Genomic DNA, 27,650 nt, shown 5'->3' on the forward strand with positions numbered 1-27,650 from the left:
ATCACAATACTTGTACTGTAGAATCACAATGTTTAAAAACCACAATAGATAATGAATCCGGAAAGTATATCATCCCAGCCTTACCACCTATGTGACCAAGGTGTCATCTGCGTCATGCCCTGCTTCCTGCATGATCTACCTAGAATGACTCTTCACCTAAACCAAACAGAGAACTTAGAGTAAGAGACACAAACAATATCCTGCTGTCTGTTGTGTGTCCAGAGTTCATATGAGAAAATGGCTTATGATGCAACTGTAGAACCTGCTGAGAATCCTCAGCGACATGCCAAATGCAAATGAGTAAAAAAAACGAAGCTAACTTAAGGTAAAGCGGTTTAACTAGTGGTAGTGACATCAAGTGGTTGCTAATGTAAATATCCAATAGCTTTTCAAAATGAACCTAATGAACCTAATGGCCGCAGAATAAAATCCTTGCATATCACACACTATATCATTTTATCTGCTAACTGTCAACAACAAGTTACCCACATCGAAACAGATCAGTCGTCAGACCCAAATCATATTTATCAGCAGTCATGTTCTTTGTCCCACTTTACAGAAACCCCTACTCTAAAATCAACATATTTCCATCACTAAACCATCTTAAGTAACCTGCTCCCAGCTACTGTGTCAACTGACAGATACACAAGTCACTAATGGTTGATGGAAAACAGCTAACATGAAAATTTTGTCAAGACCAGAAAACGATGGGCCATTAAGTCTTTTTATCAGGCTACTAAAAAATGAAATAATAATAATAATGACTTATAGTAAACAAGCTAAATGAAGCCTTTAGTCTTTTACAAAGTTAGGGTCAGGACTTAAAATGTGTCACCTATCAGCGTAAAGTAAAATCCATCAAAATACTGTGATAATGTTATAGAAGAAGAGTGCTCCTTTATGCTATGCTGGTCTGTTTAGCTGCCATGCTCTATGCTTGGCTGTATTCTTGGCTGTTTACTCCCCCTTTCTCTCTGTTCTTGCAAACCTTGGCCTGAAAAACATGTTCACACTCGTTGGCATGGATGTGCTCTCTGGCTGAGCTAACATCGAGTGTGACTTCTGTGATTCCCTCACTCTCGATCTTGTGAATTTATTATGTATTTTTGGGTTCCTGGGCAGACTCTAAATTTCTCTTTTCGGTCTCGAGTTGAAAAGTTTGGGAACCCCTGACCTAGAATATGACAAGAATCTTCTCCACCGGTCACTCGTTCTCTGTGATATGTATTGATCATTGTCAAAATAAATAGGATATGGACTGTCTCCTTCACACGTCAGCAGGGACTTGACACAAATCTACAACCGACAATAAAGCTGTTGATAATATATTTTACAAAGCCCTCAGCTCTGTGAATACCAAACAGCTGAGCAGACAGGGCTCACTCTGTTTGGAGAGGTAAGCTGGGATATAACTATGTTAGTGCCATATAAGCTCTGCTGCATCACAGTGGGGGAGAGATTGGTGTGTGTATGTGTGCATCTGTGCATTTATAGTGGGGGTTGGATGTGTGCATTTATGATTGCATCTGTCTTGTGTGTGTGTGTATGTTTTCTTGGGAAAGGCTTGATTCTCTTCCTCCATCAGTGCAAATCCACCTTATTGATCAGCATCCTTGTGGCTATGCTATCGATCCTTTGACTGCTAGACCTCAGAGAGCACTGCTTTCTAAGTGTGTGTGTGTGTGTGTGTGTCATGTTATTAGTCACAGAAGGCTGCTCCTCTGGCTGCCCTTCACACCATCCGCTCAAAGTAACTCCAATCGACCACAGATATGCTTTAGCTGTGACTGCTGCTGCTCAGTGTGTGTGTTTGTGTGTGTGTGCATGTGTGCCACATCCAATCTTGGGAACCTTTGAGGGCCCAACTCAGTCCAGATGTACAGAGCACCTAGCGATAACACACTGCCCAAATCCCTGCCCTGAATGAACCTAGATACACACACACAAACAACCACGCACGTCCACACGCACACACACACACACACACACACACACACACACACACACACACACACACACACACACACACACACACACACACACACACACACACACACACACACACACACACACACACACACACACACACACACACACACACACACACACACACACACACACACACACACACACACACACACACACACACACACACACACACACACACACACACACCTTCATTTCTATCTCCAACAAAGGCAAGCTCCAGTGTTTTGCATGAAGGAAAGCAGCCTCTTGTTCTCTTTGATAATTTATTCATGGGCTGAAAGAAAAAGACAACATACGCCAGCAGTCCAACGGGACGACAATGATTCAGTGTTTGCAGAGAGAGCGATAGACACACAGAGAGCTAGAAAGAGAGAAGCTGAGGGAGGGACAAATGAAGGAGAGATGGAGATGAATGAAGGTGAGTAGGAGGGAGTGAAAACAAGTAGAGAGATAATGGAGTCTCTTCTTCCCTAAAAAGCACTTTGTTTTGTAGCGTGTGTGGAGTACACTCTGTCCTTTATCCGCCCTTTCTGTTGTCCTGTCTCTTTAAATGTCTTCACTACAAATACATCTTTGCATTTACACATCTTAAGACCAGGCATGTGGCAGGTGTTGTCTGACAAAAAAGTTCTGTCACAAAACATCATAAAGGATGCTTTGTAGTCATCTGAGCAAACATATTTCTGGTGAGAACGATGTCAGAATACCAGTCAACGAATGTGAAAATCATGATGAAAGACACAGAGAAGCCTGACCTTGGCCCCCACCACAACCACATGTCATCCAAATCCTCCTCTTAACATTTAAACCCGTAAAAAAACAGTGCAGCCAAATAACTTAATTTCACAGGATGTTCTAAGATTTCTATATGTGTGAGGACACAAGTACAGAACACACAAACACTTGATGTCAGCATCCAATCAGAGCTGTAGTCTAATTAGTGCCTACAGGCACTGGGTAAGACGTGTGCAGAAGGAGACAAAGTTGTGCTTTGACAACCCCAATCAAGCTGAATAAAAATTGTTCATTTAAATTCAGGGAAAAAAAAAAAGACTACTTGATATTCTAGTGTGTCTGTCGGGCCGAATGTCTGTGCATGACTGTCTACATTCATCAACACCTTTGCAGTTTCATCAATATTATCTAGAAGTTTACCTGCTTTGTATATTTAATTTCATCAATCACCTATGATACAGAGATATCTCTTTGACAGCAGCTGCTGAATATTATTATTCTTCACTTTCAGATGAACAGAAAAGTCAGTGCTTCTAGTTCAGTTTTCATTAAATGCCCGACACATCTCTGAGTTCCTCCTGTCAATTAAAATGTACATCATCATGCCTGCCCTTCAGCTAGAAACACAAAAAGAATCCCCAGGTGAGGAGAGGATTTGAGTGGCTTTGAAGGTCATAATATTGTCCAAGAAGCTTTCCTGAGAAATGAAAACAACAGTGCATGAAAAAGGGCACCTGTGAAAATGAAGAATTTTGGCTCAAATATAACTTACCTATTAAAAAAACATCAGCCTTCAAAGGCACACCCTTGTCACCCCTCACCAGTGAACATAAGATTATCAAAACACATTTAGAGGCCATATGCTCTGCTGGGACTCGTTCAAACATCTGCAAAGCCTAAAATACTGATGACATTACAATAGACCTGCAACAAGCATGGCATCAAATTAAGAAAGCTCTATAAGATGTCACATGTATAAGCACCTCAAGAATTCCAAACGTACAGAGCATGGATGAGCTATAAGGCTCCACACACAGCACAGCCCCAAATTCACTCATCAGTATTCACTCAAACCAATATTTTTGGTTTGTCAACAGATGCCCCATCTTGCAGGCCCATGGTAGGTAGGGGAGCTTATACACACAGGGTTGAGTCAGTCAAGTGGCATCCATTCAACAAGATATCAGAAAAAAGACGTATTGGTGAGGAACAGTAGCTGGGATGTGCCAATCAAGTGGCAGAATGAGACAACATAGCTACTTTCTGGAGCACTAACGCATTATGACTCAAGGAAATGGTAAGTGGCTAATCCTGACACCACATCGTCACAACCCTATAAACATCCATTATCGACATTATGGTCAATGCCAATGTTTTTTTTACAGTCTAGATTTTCTAAAAGACATATGCGTGGCAACTATGTTAAATGGACTGCATACATTGCACTTTTATAGTCCATCGACCACTCAAAGCACTTTACAACACATGCCAACATTCACCCATTCACACATTCTTCCAATGACAAGACTAGAACTATGAAAAGAAAAATGGCTATTGATTCAGTCTTATATTTGGATCACATGACCTTTAGTGTGTCTCACTATCTTTCTAGAACTATGACTCCCTTCAGTCCTTGTCAAAGTTAAGATTAAAGCATAAATCAAACTACTGTTACGAGACTGATATTGTACTGTATGCTTAAGGTTGCAATCACTACCAGACTGACATGCTGTGAAGGGACAACAATGCCTAACATCTGTCTGAACACCTGTATCATGGTACACTAGGGAAAAATCTACACTTTTGCATGCTTGACTAAAGAAGTAAAGAAGACAATTCTAAAATCAACGTGTTTCAGCATATGTAGCCTTCCTATGAGTGATGTGCCATCTAGTTCTGCAATATGCTGATCAGCATAACTATATAGCACACTCTGCTGTGGGTGTAACATGGCCTCATTAGCAAATGCTTAAGATTCAGTAAATCCAAGAGGTCAGCACCCAAAACAGCATCAAGGCTTTCTTTATTTTATTCAGTTTAGCTCATCAGTGCTGAAGGATGCTGTATGGTTACACATATAAAAATAGGCAAACCTTACTAAAGTGAAGTTAATTTAATTCCTACTGAATGCTGTACAGTCAGTGAATGGATTTAGTGTTTTGCAAACTCAAGTAAAGAGCTAGATCTTTTCACTGAAGCCCTCTGCTGTTCATCCAGAGTAAAGGTGGGTATACATTGTATTTGAGCCCGTTTCTGACCCGATTTTTGAGCCATACGTGTCACTATGGAGTCTGACCAAATTTCAACCTTGTCAGGCGTTGTTTGTCGTGTAGTGTGTACAGGGGGAAGGAAGGGGTAATCATGGCCCGACCAACTGCTCTCGACAGGCCATCGGACGCTTGGATGAATTTCTGACATGTCAGAAACTTTAGTTACACCAGCACATAAGGACAAATCGACAGTTGGAAAGTGATATGGCGACCCACCAGAGAGGGACAGGAAGTTAAATAAAGTTGCTAAAAGCCGAAATTGGTGTTTCCTGTCTGTTAGATCATTAAAGAACAGTAATGTCACAGGTGATGATTACTGTGAACCGTATCATGTTACAGAACCCTGCCACCACCGCTGGTAACCTTCCTGCCTCTGAGCTTTCAAACAAATCTTTATTGACAATTGATGAATAGTCAGAGCAGTCCACAGGGGCCGACAGACCGCTTTATTTTCTATTTTACACAGGCATTGTGAGCACTCAGGTAGTGGCTTGATGATCGGACCATGAGCGTTGGAATTCACAAATCATGCCAGTATATGCCCAGCTTTAAAGCATCCACGGATGAGTAAGCAAGAAAGGGTTCAGGATAAGGTTCAGGAACTTCTAGAGAGACATGGCAGAGAATAAACTAGGGTTGTCACGATACTAGAATTTCAAAGTCGATACCAATACCCAGGAAAATACTCGATACGCAATACCATTTTCAATACTACAGAGAGAAAAATGACTAAAAATGATTAGAACAATACAAACAACATCAATAACATTTTCTTTTAAAAAGTTGTCTGACATTGTAAAAAGAAAAAAGGTAACACATAACTGTATGGTGTATATATGACAAATATGTTCAAATGCTCTTGTTTGTTGTGTTGTATAGCTTAAGGATTTATTTGTACATAAAATGATTCCCAAACCTTGGATTCAGATGGTAAATAAGTTGTTGTTAGTCAGGTTTCTCCACAGTGTAAACATGGATCCGGTTCACGCTAATGCATTCAGCTACAGTCCTGTTTCTTCTGTGTTTCTGTAGACTTGGTATCCCAACCCCCTTCTGCCGGCGATTTGAATTCGCTCTGACCAAGGGTCTGGAAAAGAGTAGGTCTATTCCTTGTGTTTCCTAACCCTTTTTTCTGGATCCAATCACCAAGCCGGCTTTGTTCACCTGACGCGCTATTGGCTGGTTAAACCCGATGATGGCAGAGAAGCGCAGCAAGGAGTTTTATGTTTACAATTTACATTCAACATGGGGGCCACCGAAGCGCAGCTTTTGTAAAGAACCAGTGTTCATGCGCTCAGAAAGATGAGCTGTAGCTTCTGTCTCGTTTTGTCTGCAGTGCTGCTGGGTGACATTACGCGTCAACTTGAGGAGGCAGAGACGCACTGTTGACAGCAAATGTATCGATACTTTTGCAAGTTAGTGTCTAATCAGATACTAATTTTTAGTGTCAATTATTTTCTAAGAATCGATTTTTTTGGACAACCCTAGAATAAACCGTGCAAGACTGAACCTGTAACCTTTTAGTTTCACAACCGTCTTATTTTCACCTGCACCTGAAGTCTCCATCAGTTTTATATGAGTATAAGTTTGACTGACATCACTATTCCAAACACATAAATGTATTCCTATCTTCGATCAAAAACACACAATAGTAAACACCCATACTCTAAAACTCAATTATCCAAACACAAATTGCACCAAAACTTAAAGTAATAAAAAACAGAAATGATGGGCAATCAGAACTAAAATAACTCCCTACAACAATGGTGCTAAAACTGTAGGAAAATATTGAATACTTTAATCATTTCTGACTGAAAACGCAGAACCAACTGAGTTCTACAGCCCTACTGTATTTATTTTTAAGTTGAGTCTATATATTTTATTATTACTATGCATAATACTTCTGAATTTCCACATCCTTCAAGGAGTTGCACACATTAATTATAGATGAAAAAGGGAGGGGAGAACAAGGAGGATAGCTCAAACCATACTTCAGTTTGAAGACCACTGCCTCATTTGATTTTCAATCACTTTGAAGTGTGTTGGTTTCGGGCTTCCAGATGCTCCACAGAACGATTCAGAAGCTCTTTTGTGTCCACAGCAGTGACACTTATGAATGACTTTATTGGCTTGTTTTTACATGAGTTGTTGTTACAGATGTATCATTAATTTCATGTTTATGGACTATTTTATTATTCTTTTTTTGAGGTGCATCGTTCGTGACTGGCCTTTTATTCATTGATCAACTGTATTCATATTGTTTCTTTCTCCTTAGTGGCTTCTGAACTACACTAATGCCCTCTTGGAAGCTTTGTTAGTTCATATCTGTTGTGTTAATATCTTACATATGCTTCATTTTGTGACCTCTGACCTGTGTCTCTTTGGGTCTCTATCATCTATCATCATCTATCTACTGCTCTGAGTCATTAGGTTTGCAACTAACTCATTATTGATTAATCAGATTATGTTTTTCCATTAATTGATTATTTATTTTGTTTATAAAATCCAAGAAAATAGTGAAGAATATGTATTGTAAGACACCTAAAATGTTTTTCCAAAGCCAAACCGTCATATATGAGAACAGCAGCAAATCCTTACATTTATTTTTTTGCTGAAAAATGATTTAAATTATTAATACATTATCAAAATGGCTGCTAAATTTGTGATTGGCGATAAAGGGCTATACAAATGATGGTGGAAATTCAGTATTTACTGCTTTTATGCTTCCCTTGTTTTATTTTTAGATTCATAAATCAATTAGATACAATAAGAAAGTGTGACCTGGCTGTGACTCTTCTCCTTTAAGCGTACAGGTCAGCTCTCTGATCAGTTTGGCCTTTGTGTGTGCAGAAAACTGAAATCAAGCATCTTTTCCTTCCTGCCTGAAGCTCTTCCACTTTCATACCAATAAAACAGAGAACTGTCTCTGGAGGGAGGAGGAAATATAAAGCGGCCAGGTTTACTTCGTTATGAGTATTTGTATTGTTTACACAAAGGGATGTATGTTAATACACTTTCACTGCTCTATCTATAAAAGCTGACTGTAGTGTCATAACCTTGGTTGTTTGTCTTCTAAAGACACAAGCCCCATATGTGTATGAAAGGCTGTAATACATCTCTGAAAAACCTCTGCTTGTTTCTGCAGGTTTCAATTGACGGATATAAATAAAAACCTATGAAAAACATTACATTTCTCTAAAAAATGAATGAAAAAACTAATGTCAATTTACAAATATGGAAGATCCGCACAAAATATCATCTCTCTGCAATCCACCATAATTAGAATCAGCATTGAAAAGTCCATATTGAGTGTAGCCTTTCTTAGACTTACATCTGTAAAATTAACTCAGTAGCTGGAGCATTCACAGTATTTTACAACCATTTTATATTTGGATTTTAATAAGGGCAAAGAAAAGTGCTGCTTGCGTAAACCTCTCTGAGGAAGAAAGGAAATGAAGTGATGTGAAAGGAAATGAAATACTGCCGCTGATTAAAGTTTGGACTGCTCCATCCAGTATCTCCTCTGCAGATATACTGTATATAATATATTATCTGCATGCAAAGATGAAAGGGGTGCTAGAGTTAAGTCATTATGGTACAATATGTTTTTGTTTGAGAGAGAGGGAAAAGGCACATAGCAGAGAGGCTGAGACTAGTAGAAAGTGAGGGACAGGGGAAAGGAGAGAGAAGAAAGAGAAGGGAAAGACAGAAAAACATGGCTGTCAGCATGTTTCCTGCTGTACTGGAGATTAAACAGCTTTCAGCACGTCAGCATACACTTGACTAACAACTCTCTGTCTCACACACTCACACGCACATACACACGCACACAAAAATGTCCTTAAATATCTCCTTGACACTGGGTTCATCGACAGCACGAGCTCGGCTGATAAGGAGGAAGAAAAGAAGATGAATGCACATATCTCTGCCAGCACACCACACAAAGATATTAATCCTTGCACAGCACGTCATCTATAACAAACACACACATACATCGATGTGTTACATATCAACAGAGAGGCTGCAGAGTCTTTCTTCCTTTTACTCTCTCTTTCACACAGATATGGACAGAGAAATGCCATGTTAGAAGCTAAGGCAACCTCTATTGGCTCTATTTTCTACCAGGTAAAATGCTGCACACAGTGTAGCGCACGTCATTGCTAGTTTGAGAACGGATCATTTTAAAGCCCTGTGTCCGCAGTGTGAAGGTTGCACATGTCACAATGCGCCCATTGTGAATAAAATAAGGAGTTATCAGGTGCATTGTTATCTTCAGGCAGCAGAAAGTGATTGTTCCTAACCTGACTCTCGGTAGATGACTTTCGTTTCGCCTTTCTTCACTCATCCATCTGGGATCGCTCCATAGTAAAGTGATTTCAGGAGGCTGGGCCTTATCAAAAATCCTTGCATATGATTGGATAAACCACTTGTCCGTCATCTTTATTGACGTGCTACTTCAACCACTCACATCGAAACCAACCTGTGACGCTGATGAGAGGGGGAGGGCAGGGAAAAGCCAAACAGAACAGCCGACATGGTTCCCACCAACAAAAGCCTTCAGAGCCATTCTCTGGTTCTTTTAAAGAAGAAATATCGCTCAATTCGACAACACGGATGAAACAGCACTATCGATTGTTGTCTGAATCACAAACAGTCGTTTCTCTGCTACGTCACATCCATTAAACCCAGCCTGGAGGTCCTGATTGGCCTGACCATTTTTTGCAGACCTTGAAATGACTTTCCTATAGAGCGAATCCAGATGGTTGAGTGGAGCTAGGCGGAGTCAAGGCGGAAGCACAAAAGTCATCTGGCGAGAGTCAGGTTAACAATAACCTGCTCTAAAGTGAAAGGTACAGTATTTTCCAGCTATTTACAAGGTACATTATTCAGATAGTAAGATTGGTGACTATCTATATACTGTATAATATACACACAGTAGAAATAAATATATAAACTGCAGTGCACAGACTGCAGCTACATCCACGGTCCATCAGACCAGTCGGGTCATGAAAATTAACATTCTCATTAATAGAAAAGGGTGAAAAAAATACATCAGTAATGAGGAAAATATTAATTGCGTTCTCTAAAATGTGGACATTGCAGAGAGCAGAGCTGGCGTCCACTGTGCGTAGTTACGCGAGAGGAACAGTAACTTCATTGTTTATTTTAGAAGCTGAATATATTGGTTTCCTCTGTCAAGATTAAAACTACAGTTTTTAGTTTTGCTGCTTCAATGTCCCATCATATTTGCTGCAGGGACTTTACTGTCCATACACAAACGTTTCCAATTGCTGAAAGCAGTGGGATGCACAGCAGCAATCCTCCTTCTCTTCAGTTAAATAGGTTCAAACCAGTGCATTTTCTCATATGCAGTGAGATAGAGCTGTTGATGGGACATAGGACTGGAGTAGATCCATTTCCTCAGCACAAAACTTCCCGCTTCCCCAATTTCCCGAAACCCCTTTTTCCATAGCAACGACATCTGGCATTTAAAGACAATGGAAGATGACTGATTTCCTTCATGTTACGCCCAAAACACACCCATGATTAATAAAGGGCCTAAATACAACCCCTTTGCCCCTTGTGCCTACCCAAAATATGTGCCATCTAATTAGCAAAAGTGGATTTGGACATGCGCCATGCACTTTAGTCCATGGACCATCGATCGTCTAAATAGGGTACTAGATGTTTTTGCTGCTATGATGTTGAATGGTCACTGCAATCCCCAGTGCAGTGTGGAGATGCAGTGTTGGCTAGCTACTAAAATTGGTACTTTAGTTGGCTACTAATTAATCATAATCAATAATAGGGAATCCGGTGACTCAGTGCGTAGAAAAGGTGCCACAGTGGCCCGGGTTTGACTCCGACCTACGGCCCTTTGCTGCATGTTCTCCCTCCCTCTCTCTGCCTTTGTACATGCATGCACAGGTCAGACAGAATAATTCCTTTGTGGAAATGACTTATTAATTAACCTCCCTTTATGTCTGTCTATTACTTCTTATTCCTTCAAATCATGAATATATGCTTACTGGCCCAGTAGGACTCTTCTGGAGCTTTCTATCATATCGTATGATCTTCATCAACAGGTGTTTGAGTATTGTATTGTATTTGTGCATTCTATACCATGCTCAGTTTTCTCTCATAAATGTGCTCTGTCTGTGTAAGTCTAAACCGCTGCTGCTGCTGCTGCTGCTGCTGCTTCTGCACTCCTCTTGCTGACAGGTGGCACAGACTGAAATTAAACTGTAAGAAGTTTTATATTACTTATCTTCTTATAGTCTCCACTTTGGATTTATGACTACATATGGCGAAGGTAAATTAAGCATCTCCTCATTTATTTCCGGTGTTGGTATTGAGATTTGAAGCTATGGAAATTGGTTTTCTGTACTTTTGAACAGCCACAGGAAACACTTTATTTGGATTAACTAAAATTAAATGTTACGTGCTTTCAGTACAGCAACTTATTTTTTTGAAGAATGTGAAAAAGGTTTTGAATAGACTTTTAAAAATATATTGGATTGTTTCTCTGGCCTACATCCAGTGTAATACAATAACTTATTTCACTGAGGTGATTGGATTGTGTTTTTTTAATACGTCCTTTGTATTTACATTTTCAGCCTAACCTACACATTTAAGAGAATTAATAGGTAAAATAATCAAACAGTCCATTATATACCTGTAGCTGCATCCCCTTTGATTGGTTTTGTATGATGCCAATAAAGGCTAAGGCTGAATCCGTCAATCTTAACCGATTTAAGTGCAGCGACACACAGGCACCACAGTTACCAGCTCTGAAATGTTTTAAGGTTCATGCGAGGAGATGGTGAAACAATATACAAAGAGTCTGGAGGAAAATGCATTTCCATCCATTGGAACGAATCATATGCAGATTGCTTTCGATGACATTAAAATAAAATGCAATAATTCTTTTTGACATTGATTTTTCCTCTGACACTGGAGCAAATGTACTGCAGCACAACAGTGTTCTTCACAGCTTTTGATAAACATCAGTAACCTGAGACAAATGATTGTAAAGCTCCACTAAATACAAGACTGATATTAACAGCAGACACACACATGTTGGCAGCGTGCACCCGCACAAATAGACCTTGAAGGGGACTTGAGCATCTGCTGCTCTGCCTTCTTGACAGAAAGTGCCTTTTCTCTGGGTTGTTTTAAGTTTTACTTAACAAATAAATCAATTCCGGTTTGCCCACAGCCTGCCCTGTGAACAGATGTATTGACTGAATCAAAATATCATGTTGGGAGATTGGTGCCCCCAGGCCATTCCTTCTCTCTCCCTCCAGGTGTCAGGTCTAGGTGGGGTTATTTGTGGTGAAAACCAGTCACACACATAGGCGTGCATAGGTACTCAACAGTCAGCATTAATCAGTCAGTGTGATGAGTTACCTTGGGGCACTCATCCTCGGATCAAAGTTATTATTTGGGCAAAACAACTGAGCTCCTGTGACAGTGGAACATGTGTGTTCCAGTACATTTGTAGTCACAAAAAATGCTTAACCTTGTAGAATATTTTTCTGTTCCATAAACATAACAATTACACCTTCCAAAAGCCTTCATTGCAGGTGCAAAAATCCTATTCTTCAAATCACAAATTAAAAAAAACAAAACATATTCGCTTATATATATTTTTGCAACAGTTGCTGCAGAGAATATGCTGCAACACACTTTAACACACCCGTATCAAAAAAGTCATGGACAAAATCACTTGAACCCATGCAATGATATTTGCACAAACACTAGTCAGTATCTACAACTGCTTGAATCAGCTGCTACGAGTCTGAAATGCCATCGTTTCCACTTACAAATCTTCTGCATCCTCTTGTTTTTGCACCCTTTATCTCAGTGAAAAGTGGAGAAAAAGTGATCGGTAGAGGGTTTTAACCGCTCTATGATACACCAGAAACGTCAGTTAGGAAATTGTAGATAAAACGTCCATCAAATGAAATACCTGAAATAATGCTACTTCATTTAAATTGTGTAACTTAGAAAATAGCAGTAAAGACGCATTATATACGAAATGATATCTTTGTTTTTGTGAAATCCTCATTTAAATGCATATAGAGTATGTAGAAGAGAGGCGTAAAGACATAAATTGGGACAGAAATATTGCAATAAAAAATAAATGTGACTGTACAGTATATTTTAACAGGCAATAATAAAAGGCTAAAGAGTCCACTTTATGACATGGAGAGTACAGACCACTGTGTTACATTTCACTCTCAGTGGGTACAGTTGCCCATAGCCTTCAATCCATTTCCCTGTAGAGCATCCACACACACACACACGCACACGCACACACACAGCTGAGAGTTACATTACTCCCTCACTGCTTCACAGGCCATGGAAATATTCAGAATTTACTAACCATGACCCAGAAACATGCACATTCACTCAGTGCTGCCCCCCACTCTCACACAAGCACACACACCGTATAGATATGCATGAACATGTACCACAGCCTGGGCATGCATACACACACACACTGAGATAAAAGCCAGTGCACAGCAACTGACACATATTTTGTCCCCCACAGAAAATGCATTTACACACACACACACACACACACACACACACACACACACACACACACACACACACACACACACACACACACACACACACACACACACACACACACACACACACACACACACACACACACACACACACACACACACACACACACACACACACACACACACACACACACACACACACACACACACACACACACACACACACACACTGTCCTAGACTTCAGTGACTGCAGCTTACTCTGTTGGGACTAGGTTAGATCTATAGGGCGATAATGATTATTTTCAATTTTGATTATTTTCTCGATTATTTGAATATTTGTTTGGTCAGAAAATGATAAAAATGTGAATCAGTGCTTCCCAAAGCCCAAGATGAGCTCAAATGTCTTAAAGATATCCAGTTTACTCTCATAGAGGAGGGAAAAAAAACAGAAAATATTCACATTTAGGAAGCTGAAAGCTGAGTGTTGACTTTTTTCTTTAAAAAAATACTCAAATGACTAATCCATGATCAAAATAGACAGCAGTTAATTTAATACTTGACACCTAATTGATCATTGGATTAATCGTTGCAGCTCTAATATTGTTAGTCATTTATTAAAAAGAACTTGGCACGTAGCAGTCATTTTGTCCTTTTCTTTCTGTCAATTTCCAGATTTTAATTTGAATCACAATTTTACGAACGTCTCTCATGATGCTCTGGTGCAGTGAGCGTTAATCTATATTTTTTTTAAACTAAATTTAGCTAGATCCACCAGCAGCAATGGCTTCACTTATTACATGGAGAGACACGACAGTTTTTGAAAGACAAACAGCAGAATGTTCACAAAGTAGAAAAGATTACAGATATGTTGGAAACAGCTGACATGTTTGACACGGCTGAGGTTCCAGTTTCACTATCCAACACACACTTTTACTTCCATGGATGATATCCAAGTTTTTGAAATATAGTTCACATGTTTACGCCCCTGTGCATGAATGAGAAATGATCCATACCGAAGCACGGAGCAAAACTAAAGCATCTGCGAAACAACATGAATGTTTATGAGGAGTTTCCCTTGAGGATTCAGTTCCTGCACCGCAGAGGTGAAGCGACTGCACAGGCTCTCTGTTGTAGCACATCATGCATTCATAACAGCACAGTGACACACGCAAAGAAAGCAGCACTTCTCTGTCCTCATCCTAGCCTTCACAATGTTTAAACAACAATGCACAAAAAGCACAATCAGAGTCACAGGGCTGCAGTCCTATTATTACTTCTCTCCTTGTCATTGCAGGTGCACGCAGAGGCCAGTTTTCAGGGTTTACACTAGGGATGAGCGAGTACAGCATTATCTGTATCCGTATCCGTTTACCATATGAATTATCCGTATCCGTATCCGTATCCATACTCAGAGTGGGCAGGGCCTAACCCAGAAGTGGGTCAAGTTTTCTTGAAATGGCCAGGGCTTTAACCAGTATGTTATTTTAAGCATGCAATTGATATGGGTTGATCAGAAATAGTTATATTTATTGCTGACTAGAAAACTATTTACAGGACAGCATCAGCACTGAGCTTCAGATCAATGGTTTTGATCACGACAGCAAACAAACTATTTACACAAGTTTACAACAATGAATACAACACATGTGGTTACAATTATGAAGTAAAATGTAATGAACAAGAGTTGAATTACTCAACATAACTGTCTTTTTTATGATCAGTGGGATTTTTTACCAGGTGTGTGTGTGTGTGTGTGTGTGTGTGTGTGTGTGTGTGTGTGTGTGTGTGTGTGTGTGTTCGCGTGTGTGCAGCTTAATTAATTTGTAATATTTACCATTTACCATCGTCATACCATTACTACCTTTATTTTTTTATGTAATACAACAAGAAAGTTTCAGACACTCAGTTTAAAAAAGAAAAAGAAAACAAATCTGAGTCCCATTCTGCCAAGCAGCACGTCTGAACGAAGCCATGATAACAGAACTCTGCTGTTAATGAGTGAGTACAAACCAAAGTTAAAACAAACCAGAAACTGAAGAAAGTTAAAGTAAAAGACCTGTGAACCTTACTGACAGACGAAGAGACAGAGAGCTGCTCTGTGTGTGAGTAAGCAGAGCGTGTGTGTGTGTGTGTGTGTGTGTGTGTGTGTGTGTGTGTGTGTGTGTGTGTGTGTGTGTGTGTGTGTGTGTGTGTGTGTGTGTGTGTGTGTGTGTGTGTGTGTGTGTGTGTGTGTGTGTCTGTGTGTGTGTGTGTGTGTGTGTGTGTGTGTAGCGGAGGGGGACACAGCAGCAGCGCTGTGACAAGCATATCGCATGAGGCAGACACAGTCCGCTAATGAGGATTTTCATTCAATCCGAGCACGGATATTGGCGCGTATGACTCGTATCATACTCGTACTCGCCAAAAGCGTGTTATCCGTACCAGATACTCATTTCTCTCTAAAAACTGAACTCGAGAGAAAATCCTCGGCCGCTACAGAGAGGCGAAAACCACAATAAATACGACTGAACAGGGATGTGCATACAGTGATCTGTGACTCCTGCTGACTTCTTTTGTCAAATCTTTAAAAAAAATGTGTCTTCATTCTAGATTCTACACTACGGGGGCAGCTGTGGTTCAGGAGGTGAAGTGGGTCGCCCACTCATCACAGGGTTGAAGATCTGAGCTCTCGCTCCTGCTGTTGAAGAGTCCTTGGGCAAGACACTGAACCCTTGCTCCTGATGGGCATGCCAGCTCCATTGCCATTTGTGTGTGTGTGTGTGTGTGTGTGTGTGTGTGTGTGTGTGTGTGTGTGTGTGTGCCTGTGTGTGTGGTGTGTTTGTGTGTGCGTGTGAGTATGTGACTAAGCAAAACACTTAACACTACACTACACTATAAAGCAAAGGAGCTGTGTTTGCGAGTGTGTGTGTGTCTTTGTATATCTTGGGACCGTTCATGTAATCTACATCACACTTGGCGGGCGAATTGACCCATGGCCATGCTTTGTATTAAAAGTGATGCAATGTAAACACGGGACACATTCAATATTAATAAACTGTAAATAAACAAGTTGACAGCTTCCTTTGAACTGATCACAATTGCTGGGTTGAATGATAGAAAAGCTCTGGGATAATCTTTTGAAATATATAAAGATGTAAATAGGTACCTATAAAATTTAAGGGGAAGATTTATTTAGAACAATTTATTATTTATTTTACATCCTTGATAGTTGAAAACAAGAGGGATAGCTGGAATGGATGGGCAGCGATACCACAAGCCAAGCGTTCGGCCCATTCCACACAGACATGTTTTAAACGGGCGCTGTGCTATGTTGCCAAAATGCAGTCTGAGTATTCGTACTCAACAGTCATTTTGACCACAACTGTAAGCTACAAACAAGTAGCGCACATATTCACACAACTTACCAGGAATGTGAACCTCCTCGCCGCCTCAGACCCACAGGGTCAAGCATATTCTCCTGAAAAGTTCAATATTTTCAACTAGCGCAATGAGGCAATGGACGTGTCTTTGCATGTTTGGCATTGCCTGCAACACGACTTTTACGTCGCCTGGCTTGAATTGGCGCCATTGTATTTGATTTAAACGCCGCTTTAAACCACACTTGCTGATACCACACAACTTTAAACTGTGACTAGCGAGATTATATGTAATATATTAACTGTGAAGATCACTTGTACCTTTGTGTTGGGTCTCTCCACTTTATCGACATCCTTCTCTTTCTTCTTCTCCTCTTTTTTCTTTTCACGTTCCTTCTGTGAAAAAAAAAAGCAAAGATGGTGTCAGTGGCATATTTACAACAGCATATACAGCCTTTTAATGCATCACAGCATCTACTAAAACCACATGCACACACTGAGGGCACACTCACACTCGGCCCAGCTGATCACTGCCATGCTGTAGCGTGATTGCCCCCCCTCCCACTTCCCCCACAGCCCAGGCCCGCTTGCACTCACATTACTTGAAATGATCCGAGCCTCGGCTCTTGCTTATAGGCGTCATCACCCCTCTGAGATTTTTTGTTGTCCATCTGCTTTTGAATATTTTCATCTGACCAAATCTGCAGTAAACACCCCACCTACCTACACCTCCGCATCAGACCACCGCAAATCCATTCGCCTGCATCTTTTTAAATGTCCGTCGTGGGAAACGGCAGCATATGAATAGTCTAAGGATCGCCGTCAATGCTAATGCATGTGCTCATACATGTGTGCACGCTCCTGCTCATACATGCGCATCCGTGCTTAGAACAGTTGTACTCACTCTGGTCAAACAAACCAGACTTTAGCCGTCATTCGTGCTTGGGCACGGTACGAATGGCAAGTGTGAGTGCACCCTATGGTTGAGTCAATATGGCTTATATTAATATCAATTATAATACATATCTATACACACGATCTTTCTGAATCTCGATATAATTAAAATTATTTCAATAATGCATTTATGTACTCACAACATAGCTGCAGCAAGACAATTACACAACACATATTACAGTGATAACTGTCCTACAAAACCATAATTTCATATAAAACTGCTGAGCATGCAGCAAGGAGGCACTTTCCTTCATTAAATCACCATCCAACAGCCATTAGAATATTCTGAAGGAGGAAACATGAAGCCTAATGGTAAATTTGTGTTGTACCTCATAGCAGGTTGAAAACAATTAGATCTCGTTCTTTAATGCGATTTTAATGGACTCGTGCAGATTTAATGTGCAGATATGATTAGTGTGCGGACAGTTGATGTAGTGTTTTCAGGTTAATGGTTCCGTCTTGTTTTGTTATATGCAAATGAGCTGCTGATGATGCCAGCCACCAACAGGCTTTAGCTAATGACTGACAGGGTGCCAAAGAGAAAGGCTTTAGCTTAGTGGGTGAACCCTACAATCCAGCCATTATAGTAACAATAACAGTCCACTTCTCTCTGTGTCTCCCTCTGTCTCTGCTCTCAATGCATTTCATTTACTGCCATGGTTATTTATGATGACAGTGTTTTGTCTTCAGGACACAATAAACAATACTACATAATCATCAATTTTTACAATGATGAGAAATCAGCATGAACATTGAAAGCAACTATCATTATTCTACGTTCAATATCTTTTGTGTAATTCTGTGAGCAGTTTTTTGTTTGTTGTCGTTTTTACTTTACAGACTAAAACTGTCACACACAGAAAGCCTGGGTCAAATGTCAAGGCTTGCCGCAGGGGTTTTTTATAATATTTTATTTTTGCTTGAATTTGAACTCCTGAAGATTTTTCTACAGACTTCATGACTGTGGAACGGAAGCAATCCTTTTTTTACCTCCTCCGCTCATCGCGGATGCTGACATCCTCAGTTGACTCTTTGTCTTTCAGAGGCTTTAGCTGGCTCAGTATTAAAACGTAAGCTTGAGTTACTGGTATCCGCCTGTGAATGTTCTCATTTGTCCAGGTCATCGTTCTCCTCAAAGCAATTTCAGTCAAAAGCAACTGGACTTGGTTATTTGTCTAGGAAGACGTTTCACCTCTCACACAGGAGGCTTCATCAGTTCATGTACGCATTTGACCAGGCTGGGACTGGACTGGTTATTGGTATCATATGAAACTAGACTATTTAAGGAATCCATTGTTACCAACCAATGTTATGCTAGCTTGTTGGTAAGAGGACTAAATTATGCTCCAAAGTTTTTGTGGGGGAACTGACATGACCATTTTCAAAAGGATCCCTTGACCTCTGACCAAAAAAATGGGTTCTATGGGTCCCCTTTACCGACATGCCGACTTTATGCTAATCCCAAAACACACAGATTTCTAATGCAGTACTTTTCTTCTTTTTCGCCTATTCTTAAATGGTGTATTTGAATATTTCTGCATACTGAAGTCCCTAAACAGTCTTGGAATTACATAAATTGGGAAAGCCGACTCTTTAATGAGTCCAGTTGTATTCATGTGTGATGATGTTCATTGAAGTGAGAGCAGTTTTTGAACCTTGAGCTCACTGTAATGACGAGCTGTTGTGACCTCTAGGATAATCACAGCCTCATGAAACTGTACACGCACAAACCCGAGACCTGGGGCATTCAGAAGATGGCTGACTTTTCTAGGTATACTGACAATAGGGACTTTCTGAGCAGTTCTCCAGATCAGAAGTGCTGAATCACTAAAAAATGCAATTCTTACATTGTTCGTGAAATGTCAAAGGTTTTTGATCACAGCATGGATTTTTTTTATAGGTTTCTCCCTCTAATACACTTCCAACATTTGAATATGCTCGGGGGGAAAAAATCTGCATCTCTGCATCTCAAATTAATCATCAGAATACCAGTCTTTAAATGATATACACCACTTCTATGTAGTATATTTATTTATACATTTATAGTATATTTATTTATGCATTTTATTTTTTAGGTATCTTTTATATTGTATATTAATATTACTGTTTTGATGTGTCTGTGTGTAATGCTGCTGGTACACTGCAATTTCCCAGCTTGGGATCAAAAAATGATTTCTGTTCTATTCTATTCTATCTAGCGTTGGCCTTCTCCCCTAAACACACCCGGCCTCCCTAAAAAAAAAAAATTGGTCTCTGAAAAAAACAGGGAGGAGTGGAAGAGGTTAAACCAATTGACGTTCTTGTTTGATCATCTCCAGCACTGCATGGAGGGTATGTGTTGGCATCTTTTTTGTTGACATATCCCTCGGCAAGTTTGAGTGTATTATCTCTCAGGCTGTAGCAGGCACCAAGTCTCTGACTCTATTAACTATGAGCTAATGAAACTAGTATTGGACTATTTGCTCCAGCAGCATTTGCAAGCTATTATACTCCCATCTGACCATCGCTAATAAAACACAATCAATTACAGCTGGTATCCTCGTCCAGAAAGCGCATTTGCTAGGTTTCTCATTTAGGTTATTTAATCGGTTCATGTGTGCGGCTCACTATGTGTGAGTCAAAGCAGCACACGTGCGAAGGATTGTGGTTATTAGAGATGGGCAACACTTCTTCACACCAATGCTGTGTCTGTCAGTGTGCAGTATACCGTACTTCTGGGGACCTTTCAGTCAGAAGTAGATGCAGAGTGCTCCTGGCTCTTACGCTGCTTTATAGTACAGGCAGCTGCAGACCTAGACCCAGTGAGGTGAGTCTGAAGCCCCTTTCACACTACCTGTTCGCTTCAGGGCTGTTGTGCCTTAATCACCCCCCTGTTCTACCTCTGAGCCAGCAGTGAAGACACACTGCCGTCTGTCTCTGTCTTTCTCTCTACTGACGTGCTAGTAGTTGGCAGTTTGTGGGTCAGGTCGGCTTTGAGTGGTTGTTTAACAGTGAAGATTGTTTTTACGCATTTCCAATCCGTTGTTAGCATAATTAGCACGCATTAGCTCCGAGGGCTAACTTGGCTTCCCCCTGAACCCTGTTCAAAAATCTGACCGTTGATTGTTTGATAGTGTTTACGGAAATAGTATGTAATGAATGTCTGTGATGTGGTTAGGCTAATACCAAGTCAGTTTATCAGAGGAGATAAAACGGTATTCTGTGGATTTGGCTGGTGCCTTAATATGCTGTAAAGCCATTTAACAAGCCGTACATGCGCCAACGGTCACAAATAAAACAGCATTATGCCGCACAACAAAAATTCATATTGAACAACCTGTCTGTGTGTTTGTATTTGTGCTGCTGCCTGTCTTTCCCAGGTATCCCTTGAAAAAGGATTCTTAATCTCAATAGGACTCTCCTGTTTCAATAAAGGTTAAATAAAAATAAAAAAATATGTGTAATCTGATCTGATTCAGAGTGGGCCCCAGCCCTAGTCTTCTGTATAGGGCATAGAGTGACAGCAGGCGACCTCCAACACTGTCAGAAAAAAATCATCTATGAGGCTAAAATGAAAGACTGCCAGTCACTGTCCCAATACTGTCAACGCATTTGTGTTGTAAATTAGTCAATATGAGTATCAGGGAAAACATCTATAAGCCTTGTCAAAGAATCTCCTGTTTACTGTTCTGACCTTTCACGTGGCCCAACAAAGCAGTGACAAAGCACATAATGACCACACCACACATCTACAAGACAAGGTAACACACCACAACCACAACAAAACCACCACACCACAGAATACTGGAAAGACCTGCACCTCCTGTCTGCTCCTGTCAGCTTGGGAGGATGGTGAGGTGGAGGGAGCAGCAGCTTCAGAGGACTTTGGCTGGAAGACAGGGGGTTAGACAGAGACAAGGGAGGGAAACAGAGGAAGAAGACAGAGGAAAGAGAAGCAGAGAGAGCAGAGTTAATTAGAGGGAATGGAGGAGGATTTTCTCCTCTACAGCAGGGTGCTCCGTGCTTCACTAGATGCTGAAAGCCCAGTTTATATTCAGCCCCACAGCAGCACATAAAGAATGGTGTCAAAAGAAAGCCTCACAAACACACACATGCACACACAGATATAGAGTGTAGGGATGACCTCTATTAACCTGCCATTGACCCGTGGTACAGACTGAGAGCAGGTACCAACAGTAGCTGGCTGTTTTCACAAGACATTTTTTATTTCTCTCCTCATTAAAGTGTATTGAAGAGTGGGCCACGGTGATCAAACGGTTCACTGTCAAATGTGATCAAACCACCCCCACACAGTGCAGCAAAGCAGATTAGTTGGGTTGGAGTGTTTTTTCACACCTGGCTTGTTTGGAGCAGTTGTTCTGAAACCGGGAGCCCCCGTTATTACCAATGGACGAAGAGGTTGTTACGCAACTTTCATCCCTGTCCATCCCTGACTTTCTCGGTTGTCTATAACAGCCTTTGAACTGACTTCGATGGAATGGTTTTTCGGGGCGGATTTTCCAGGAAACTCTAAAGCAGGGGTGTCAAAATCTGGCCCGCGGTGTAATTATATTTGGCCCGCAAGATCATATCGAGGTTCTCTGAGAGCTGGCCCGCGAGTATAAAGCACATACACTTCTACTTTTCTGTTAACAAACATGAGCACCCATGCTGTCAGTCTCTTCAGACAAACTCAATCCACCCCTCCCCAAAAACGGCCAAAGAAAGATGGAGAACAGGAGCTTTCAGCAGCGGTGGGAGGCAGATTATTTGTTTATGAAGATAAAGAGCTGTTTGTGTCGTCTGCAGAGCTACCGTGACTGTAACCAAAGAATCAAACAGAAGAAACACCACGACAAGAACAAGGACCTGCACTGAAAAGGTTCAACGTTACACATCTGGAGAGAAGGGAAACATGCACATTTAGAGTCTTTTTCTTTTTTAGTAAATATTGAGTTTGGCCCGCAACTTTGTCCCAGTTTTGAAATTTGGCTCACTGTGAATTGGAGTTTGACACCCCTGCTCTAAAGGATGTGATCCTTTGCATGCTCCCCAGTCCCCCGTCCCTCTTCAGCTCCATGTTCAGCTCGCCTAAAGCCACCAGTGATATATAAATGGAGTCCGCTAACGTCAAACGAACCAGCAGTCCACACATGATGTTCTTCTGTTTTACATTCTGCAGCGGCAGCCTGAAGATGGACCTAAAGTTGGCAGCTTGTTTCCTGCTCCTGCAGGGAGTCAGACTCGAGGCTGTCTGGAATCAGACCCCTGGTGCTGGGGTTTAGGCTGGCTGAGGGTCCGCAGGCTGCTAGCTGCTGCAGAGTGTGCAGCAGAGGCACAGCATGTGTGGACTCCATGTTGTGTTGGTACAACAAACCCTTTTTTCCCTGGTGCAGATAACAGTCACAGAGGAAACACTGTGTGAAATATATTGTGCTTTTGGTGAACACAACACTAACAGAAACAATATTGTCACTTTTGACAATTTACAGAGTTATGTGATGTAACCTTTTTATGAAAGCAAATACTTATACCCCAGAACTTCTCCTAAAACTGCAAATGGTTATTTTACTTAATTAGTACATATATATATATATATATATATACATAACCATATAACCATATGACCACACAACATATTGCATGGATAGCATATTATGTATTTCATGTTCAGAAGACTTGAGAAGAATTTAAATCAAATATTTCTATATGGGGCGGCACAGTGTCGTGGTGGTTAGCACTGTTGCCTCACAGCAAGAGGGTTTCTGGTTAGAATCCCGGCTGGAGCCCTTCTGTGTGGAGTTTGCATGTTCTCCCCGTGTCTGTGTGGGTTTTCGCCGGGTTCTCCGGTTTCCTCCCACATTCCAAAGACGCGCACTTGTTAGGTTAATAGATGACTCCAAATTGCCCGTAGGTGTGAATGGTTGTCTGTCTTTGTTACCCCGCCTCACGCCCGATGTCAGCTGGGGTGAGGGGATCGCCCCCCCCCCCCCCCCCCGTGATTGAAGATAAGTGAGTGAGTGTATTTCTATATGGTGAAAAGGCTGTCTTATACAGCTTGGTGCACAGACAATCTATCATGAAAGTACAAAAAAAAAGTAGTTAAAAAAAAGGCACACTTTGTACAAAAAATCCCATCAGCGGCTTCACCACAGAACTTAAATCTTTCCTGCCTGTAACGAGACATGTCAGTTAACAGATTTAACTAAACAGTTCTGATGCTGCCCTGGCCTGCACTTTATCACTTTCTTGTTTATACCTTGCCATCTGGCTTTTCACTGCCTTTCCAAATGCACCACAGCTACAGCTACCTCCCTAAAGATGTGTGTCTTGATTCCACTTACCGCCTCTTCACACAACGGCTGAAAAGATTGATAATTCCGAAAAGTGAAGTAATCAGGTTATTAAAAAAAGCTAGAAATTGAATTAGAGTAGAAAAGAATTCCACACACTGGTAGAAAAACTAACTCTCCAATCCAGTGATTCCAAACAATACCTGTAGTCCATTCATCAAATGCATAACTACTTTACAACTACTGATATACTTTAAAAAGGGTGCAGACAGCAGGGAGGACAGACTGGAGGAGCCGGGGAGTAAATGGCCAGTCCTTCAATTAGTGGATGGCCCTGTCTACGTCCTGAGCTGCGAGCGCCCTTCCTTGAGTAAAGAAGTACTTTTCTCCAATCGATCGGTTCCATGAATGGGTTTATGAATTTGTTTCTGAATCATGGCTTGAATTGTTTTGTTGTTGTTTTTGGTGATTTTATTTGCCGTTTGTCATTGTCGTCTCTTAAATACAGTGGAACTGAGATCTCAATGTACTGCAAAGTACGAAAAGACTTTGAAGCACTAAGCCAAACCACAACCTTTTCTTTAATCTTAACCAAGTTGATTTGGTGCCTAAACTTCAATGTCACTGCCCCATAAAGTACCAGTTGCGGTTTCACAGCATTAAATACAACGTCATATTTCAGAAGAAATCACACAAATTGTTGTGCATACGTTTTTGTAAGACATTGTATGAACCTGTAAGTATACGTTCATTAACTTTATAGTCAGCTAACATAACATCAGCCTGTTTTGCAATGAATTGTGTTTCCTCAGATTATTTTAATTGGTAAGCTAATAATAAGCAAAAGGCTAAAGCTAGGTTAAATTTGACCGTGCATCACTTTTTAGTGTCGCCTGGAAACAGTTTCCAATGTGTTGTGTGCTACTTTGGTTATGTTTTCTCTATTTGCAGTGTTTTTTATTCTAAATGCTGTAAACTTGTTGTCAAATTGGTGAAGATGTTTTCTTAATTTGCTTGTGTTTGGTCAATTTATACCTTTTTTTTAATTTACAAAGCACTGAGCTGTCAGGGCCACCGTACTTAAGCCCCCAGCAATGTCCATGTATAAACCTATACTACCAGTAAGTCATAGCATCTTTAGAAGATGAATCCAGCTCTTCATGGATACTACTTCATTAGTAGTATTTCAATCCCTGAAAAAATTGCAGGTGTGGGTGTCGAATCAGGGGTGTGATACCTGGCTAGAGTTCCAGCAGTAGAGTGTGTAAGGCCATTGCACACACACATTGCCACATTTGTTTCTGTCAGGAGCTGAAATGAGGAAAAGAAAAAGCAAACCTCTAACATGACTGTACATGAGTCCCATTCTGGACTGCTGATAAAATATGGAAAATACTCTTTAGCATCTAACTGTTAAAAGCAGCCGGAGAAAAATGAAAGACCTTACATCATTAACATCAACCACCTCCTTCCGTTCCTCACTGCCTCCATCTCCTCCTCCTTTGCTTTCTAAACCTCCTCGGGGTGGAAACACTTACTGTGTCTTTCTGAGGGCAAAACAGATGATTTTTTTCTCCATATTTCATCTTTCTCCATTTCCATCCTTCACCCACCCTCCTCTACTGTCAAGGCATCAAACGACTGCTTTCTCGTGGTGCCTGTGGTGGTGAAAGTAGCACAGAAGAGATGTGCATTCATTTTCTCTGCCCCTACTTATTGTGTTGATGTCTTTTCATTTCTTTTTTTTGTTCTCTCTCACTCTCAAAACTTCCTCCTCTTCCGACTTTGATGCTGCCGGAGATGTCGACACAGCACTAAACAAGCACAGATGGGCCGATGATGAAGATAAAGAGAAAAGAGGCTGTAGGGTAAGAGGGAGGAAAATGAATACAGAGGGAAGGGGGGCAGAATAATAAAGAGCGGATAGATAACAAGAGGAGTAGTGCAAGCTGGGTGAAAGAGGATGAACAGAGGTTGAATAGATATTAGGACTCGGAGATAGAAGTGTCTGGCTATCTGCTGTGGCGACTCCTGATAGTGAGAAAGAAAGATGGTTAACATCTTAACTGAAACTTGTCCGCTGGGTAGTCCTCTAACAGCTTAATTTGTACTCTTACAGAGGACACTCACTGAAGTAAAGTGGAATAGTCATACGGAGACTAATAAAACAAGAATTATGGAGGCTGAGGGATGGTTTTATGTGTTTAAAGTGTAATATTATTTCAAAGTGTTCTAAAAGATATATCAACTGAATGACCTTGAGCTACAGTATGTTTTGTAACATGGTCGCAGTATCACAAGTCTGCTTGCAATTCCAAATGCATCCATCACAGACGGTCCAAATTCGCTTCTTGGAAATCATTGCGAGCTCTGCTCTACTTTATTTGCATATTTGTTTCATACATAGACAAGGAAATGTTATTACAGGGCTTTGTCGAACACTCGATTCTGATTGGTTGATTACGGAATTCTACGGTCTGTTTGATTTGGTCTGCTTCTGAATAGCAGGCCACTACTACGTATAAGGGCGTACTCACACTGTCCTTCTGGCCGGGGCCAAAACCGTTTTTTCAGCTAAAGCCTAGTACCTTTAAGCAGTGTGAGTGCACCCGCTCCGCGCACAACTGCGGCCAGCGGGCCGTCCACGGCCCGCTTGAAAGAGGTGGGCTTTAGCGGAGCCGTTTGCACATGTACGAGCACGAGCGTGCGCACGTGTGCGAGCACGAGCACGAGCCCTACGGCAGTAGCGTTATGTCCGCCTGTTCGGACATGTAAAAAGAAGGAGGGACCATGCGCGGACATTTAACAACAACAACAATGGCGGTGAAAGGTTCACGTTGGTGTGATGCGGAGGTGGAGTGTCTACTGCAGATTTGGTCGGATGAAAATATTCAAAAACAGTCGACAAGACGCACAAAAACTCCGAGGTCTGTGGAAAGATTTGTAAACAAAGCCACACACACGCGATCAATGCGTGTGACGTGTTACGGCGTGATGGCGTATGGACAGCAAGAAGCATTGGCCGGCCCTGGCAGTGTGAGTACAAACGGGGCTGGGGCGCGGGGGGAGAGGGAGGGGGGACAAGTACCCTAAAGTCCGGGTCGCGGTACGGAAGGACAGTGTGAGTATGCCCTAAGAGACTGTTGCAGTTCTAATCTGGTCAATCAATCTGCCGAAAGAAGTCTGGTGAGTATAACGTCAGCTGTGGCAAAAAAAAAAAAAAAAAAAAAACGTTACCCTTTAGTCAAAATCAATATTTTGTGTCAAATGATTGATTTCTTTAGTCAGTAGTTTTGTAATCAGCGTGTCATTATTTTCAATAGTAACTGGCTTGCTCTACATTATAACTTGTGTATGCAGGATTAGAATAATGGCTTAAACTGGTAAATATAACTGATTTTTGTTTGTTGTTTTCTGAATCTTGGGGTCAATTTTTGCCCGGCAAGCACTTTTTTTCCTCTGCCACCTTCATTTCTGATACTGAATATGAATATAAGTAATAGAGAAACTATAAAAAAGAAGATAAAAACAAA

The 27,650-nt window shown here is 41.0% G+C and overlaps 1 protein-coding gene across 5 annotated transcripts in view; it reads right to left on the reverse strand.

The window, feature by feature from the left end:
* LOC310954189 (stromal membrane-associated protein 1-like) overlaps positions 1 to 27,650 on the reverse strand; it is a 122,380-nt gene that overhangs the window by 56,889 nt on the left and 37,841 nt on the right. For 3 of the 5 annotated variants that reach the window (XM_083923536.1, XM_083923537.1, XM_083923535.1), the window contains exons 5-6: positions 21,645 to 21,713; positions 17,213 to 17,287 (exon numbers count right to left, since the gene is read on the reverse strand). In XM_083923536.1, the coding sequence (XP_083779662.1) occupies positions 17,213 to 17,287; positions 21,645 to 21,713 (144 nt within the window). The remainder of the gene's footprint in view (positions 1 to 17,212; positions 17,288 to 21,644; positions 21,714 to 27,650) is intronic. The other 2 variants (XM_083923539.1, XM_083923538.1) reach the window with 1 other exon arrangement.

The sequence above is a fragment of the Echiichthys vipera genome (assembly GCF_963691815.1).
Source record: "Echiichthys vipera genome assembly, chromosome: 11".
NCBI classification, from domain to species: Eukaryota; Metazoa; Chordata; class Actinopteri; order Perciformes; family Trachinidae; genus Echiichthys; species Echiichthys vipera.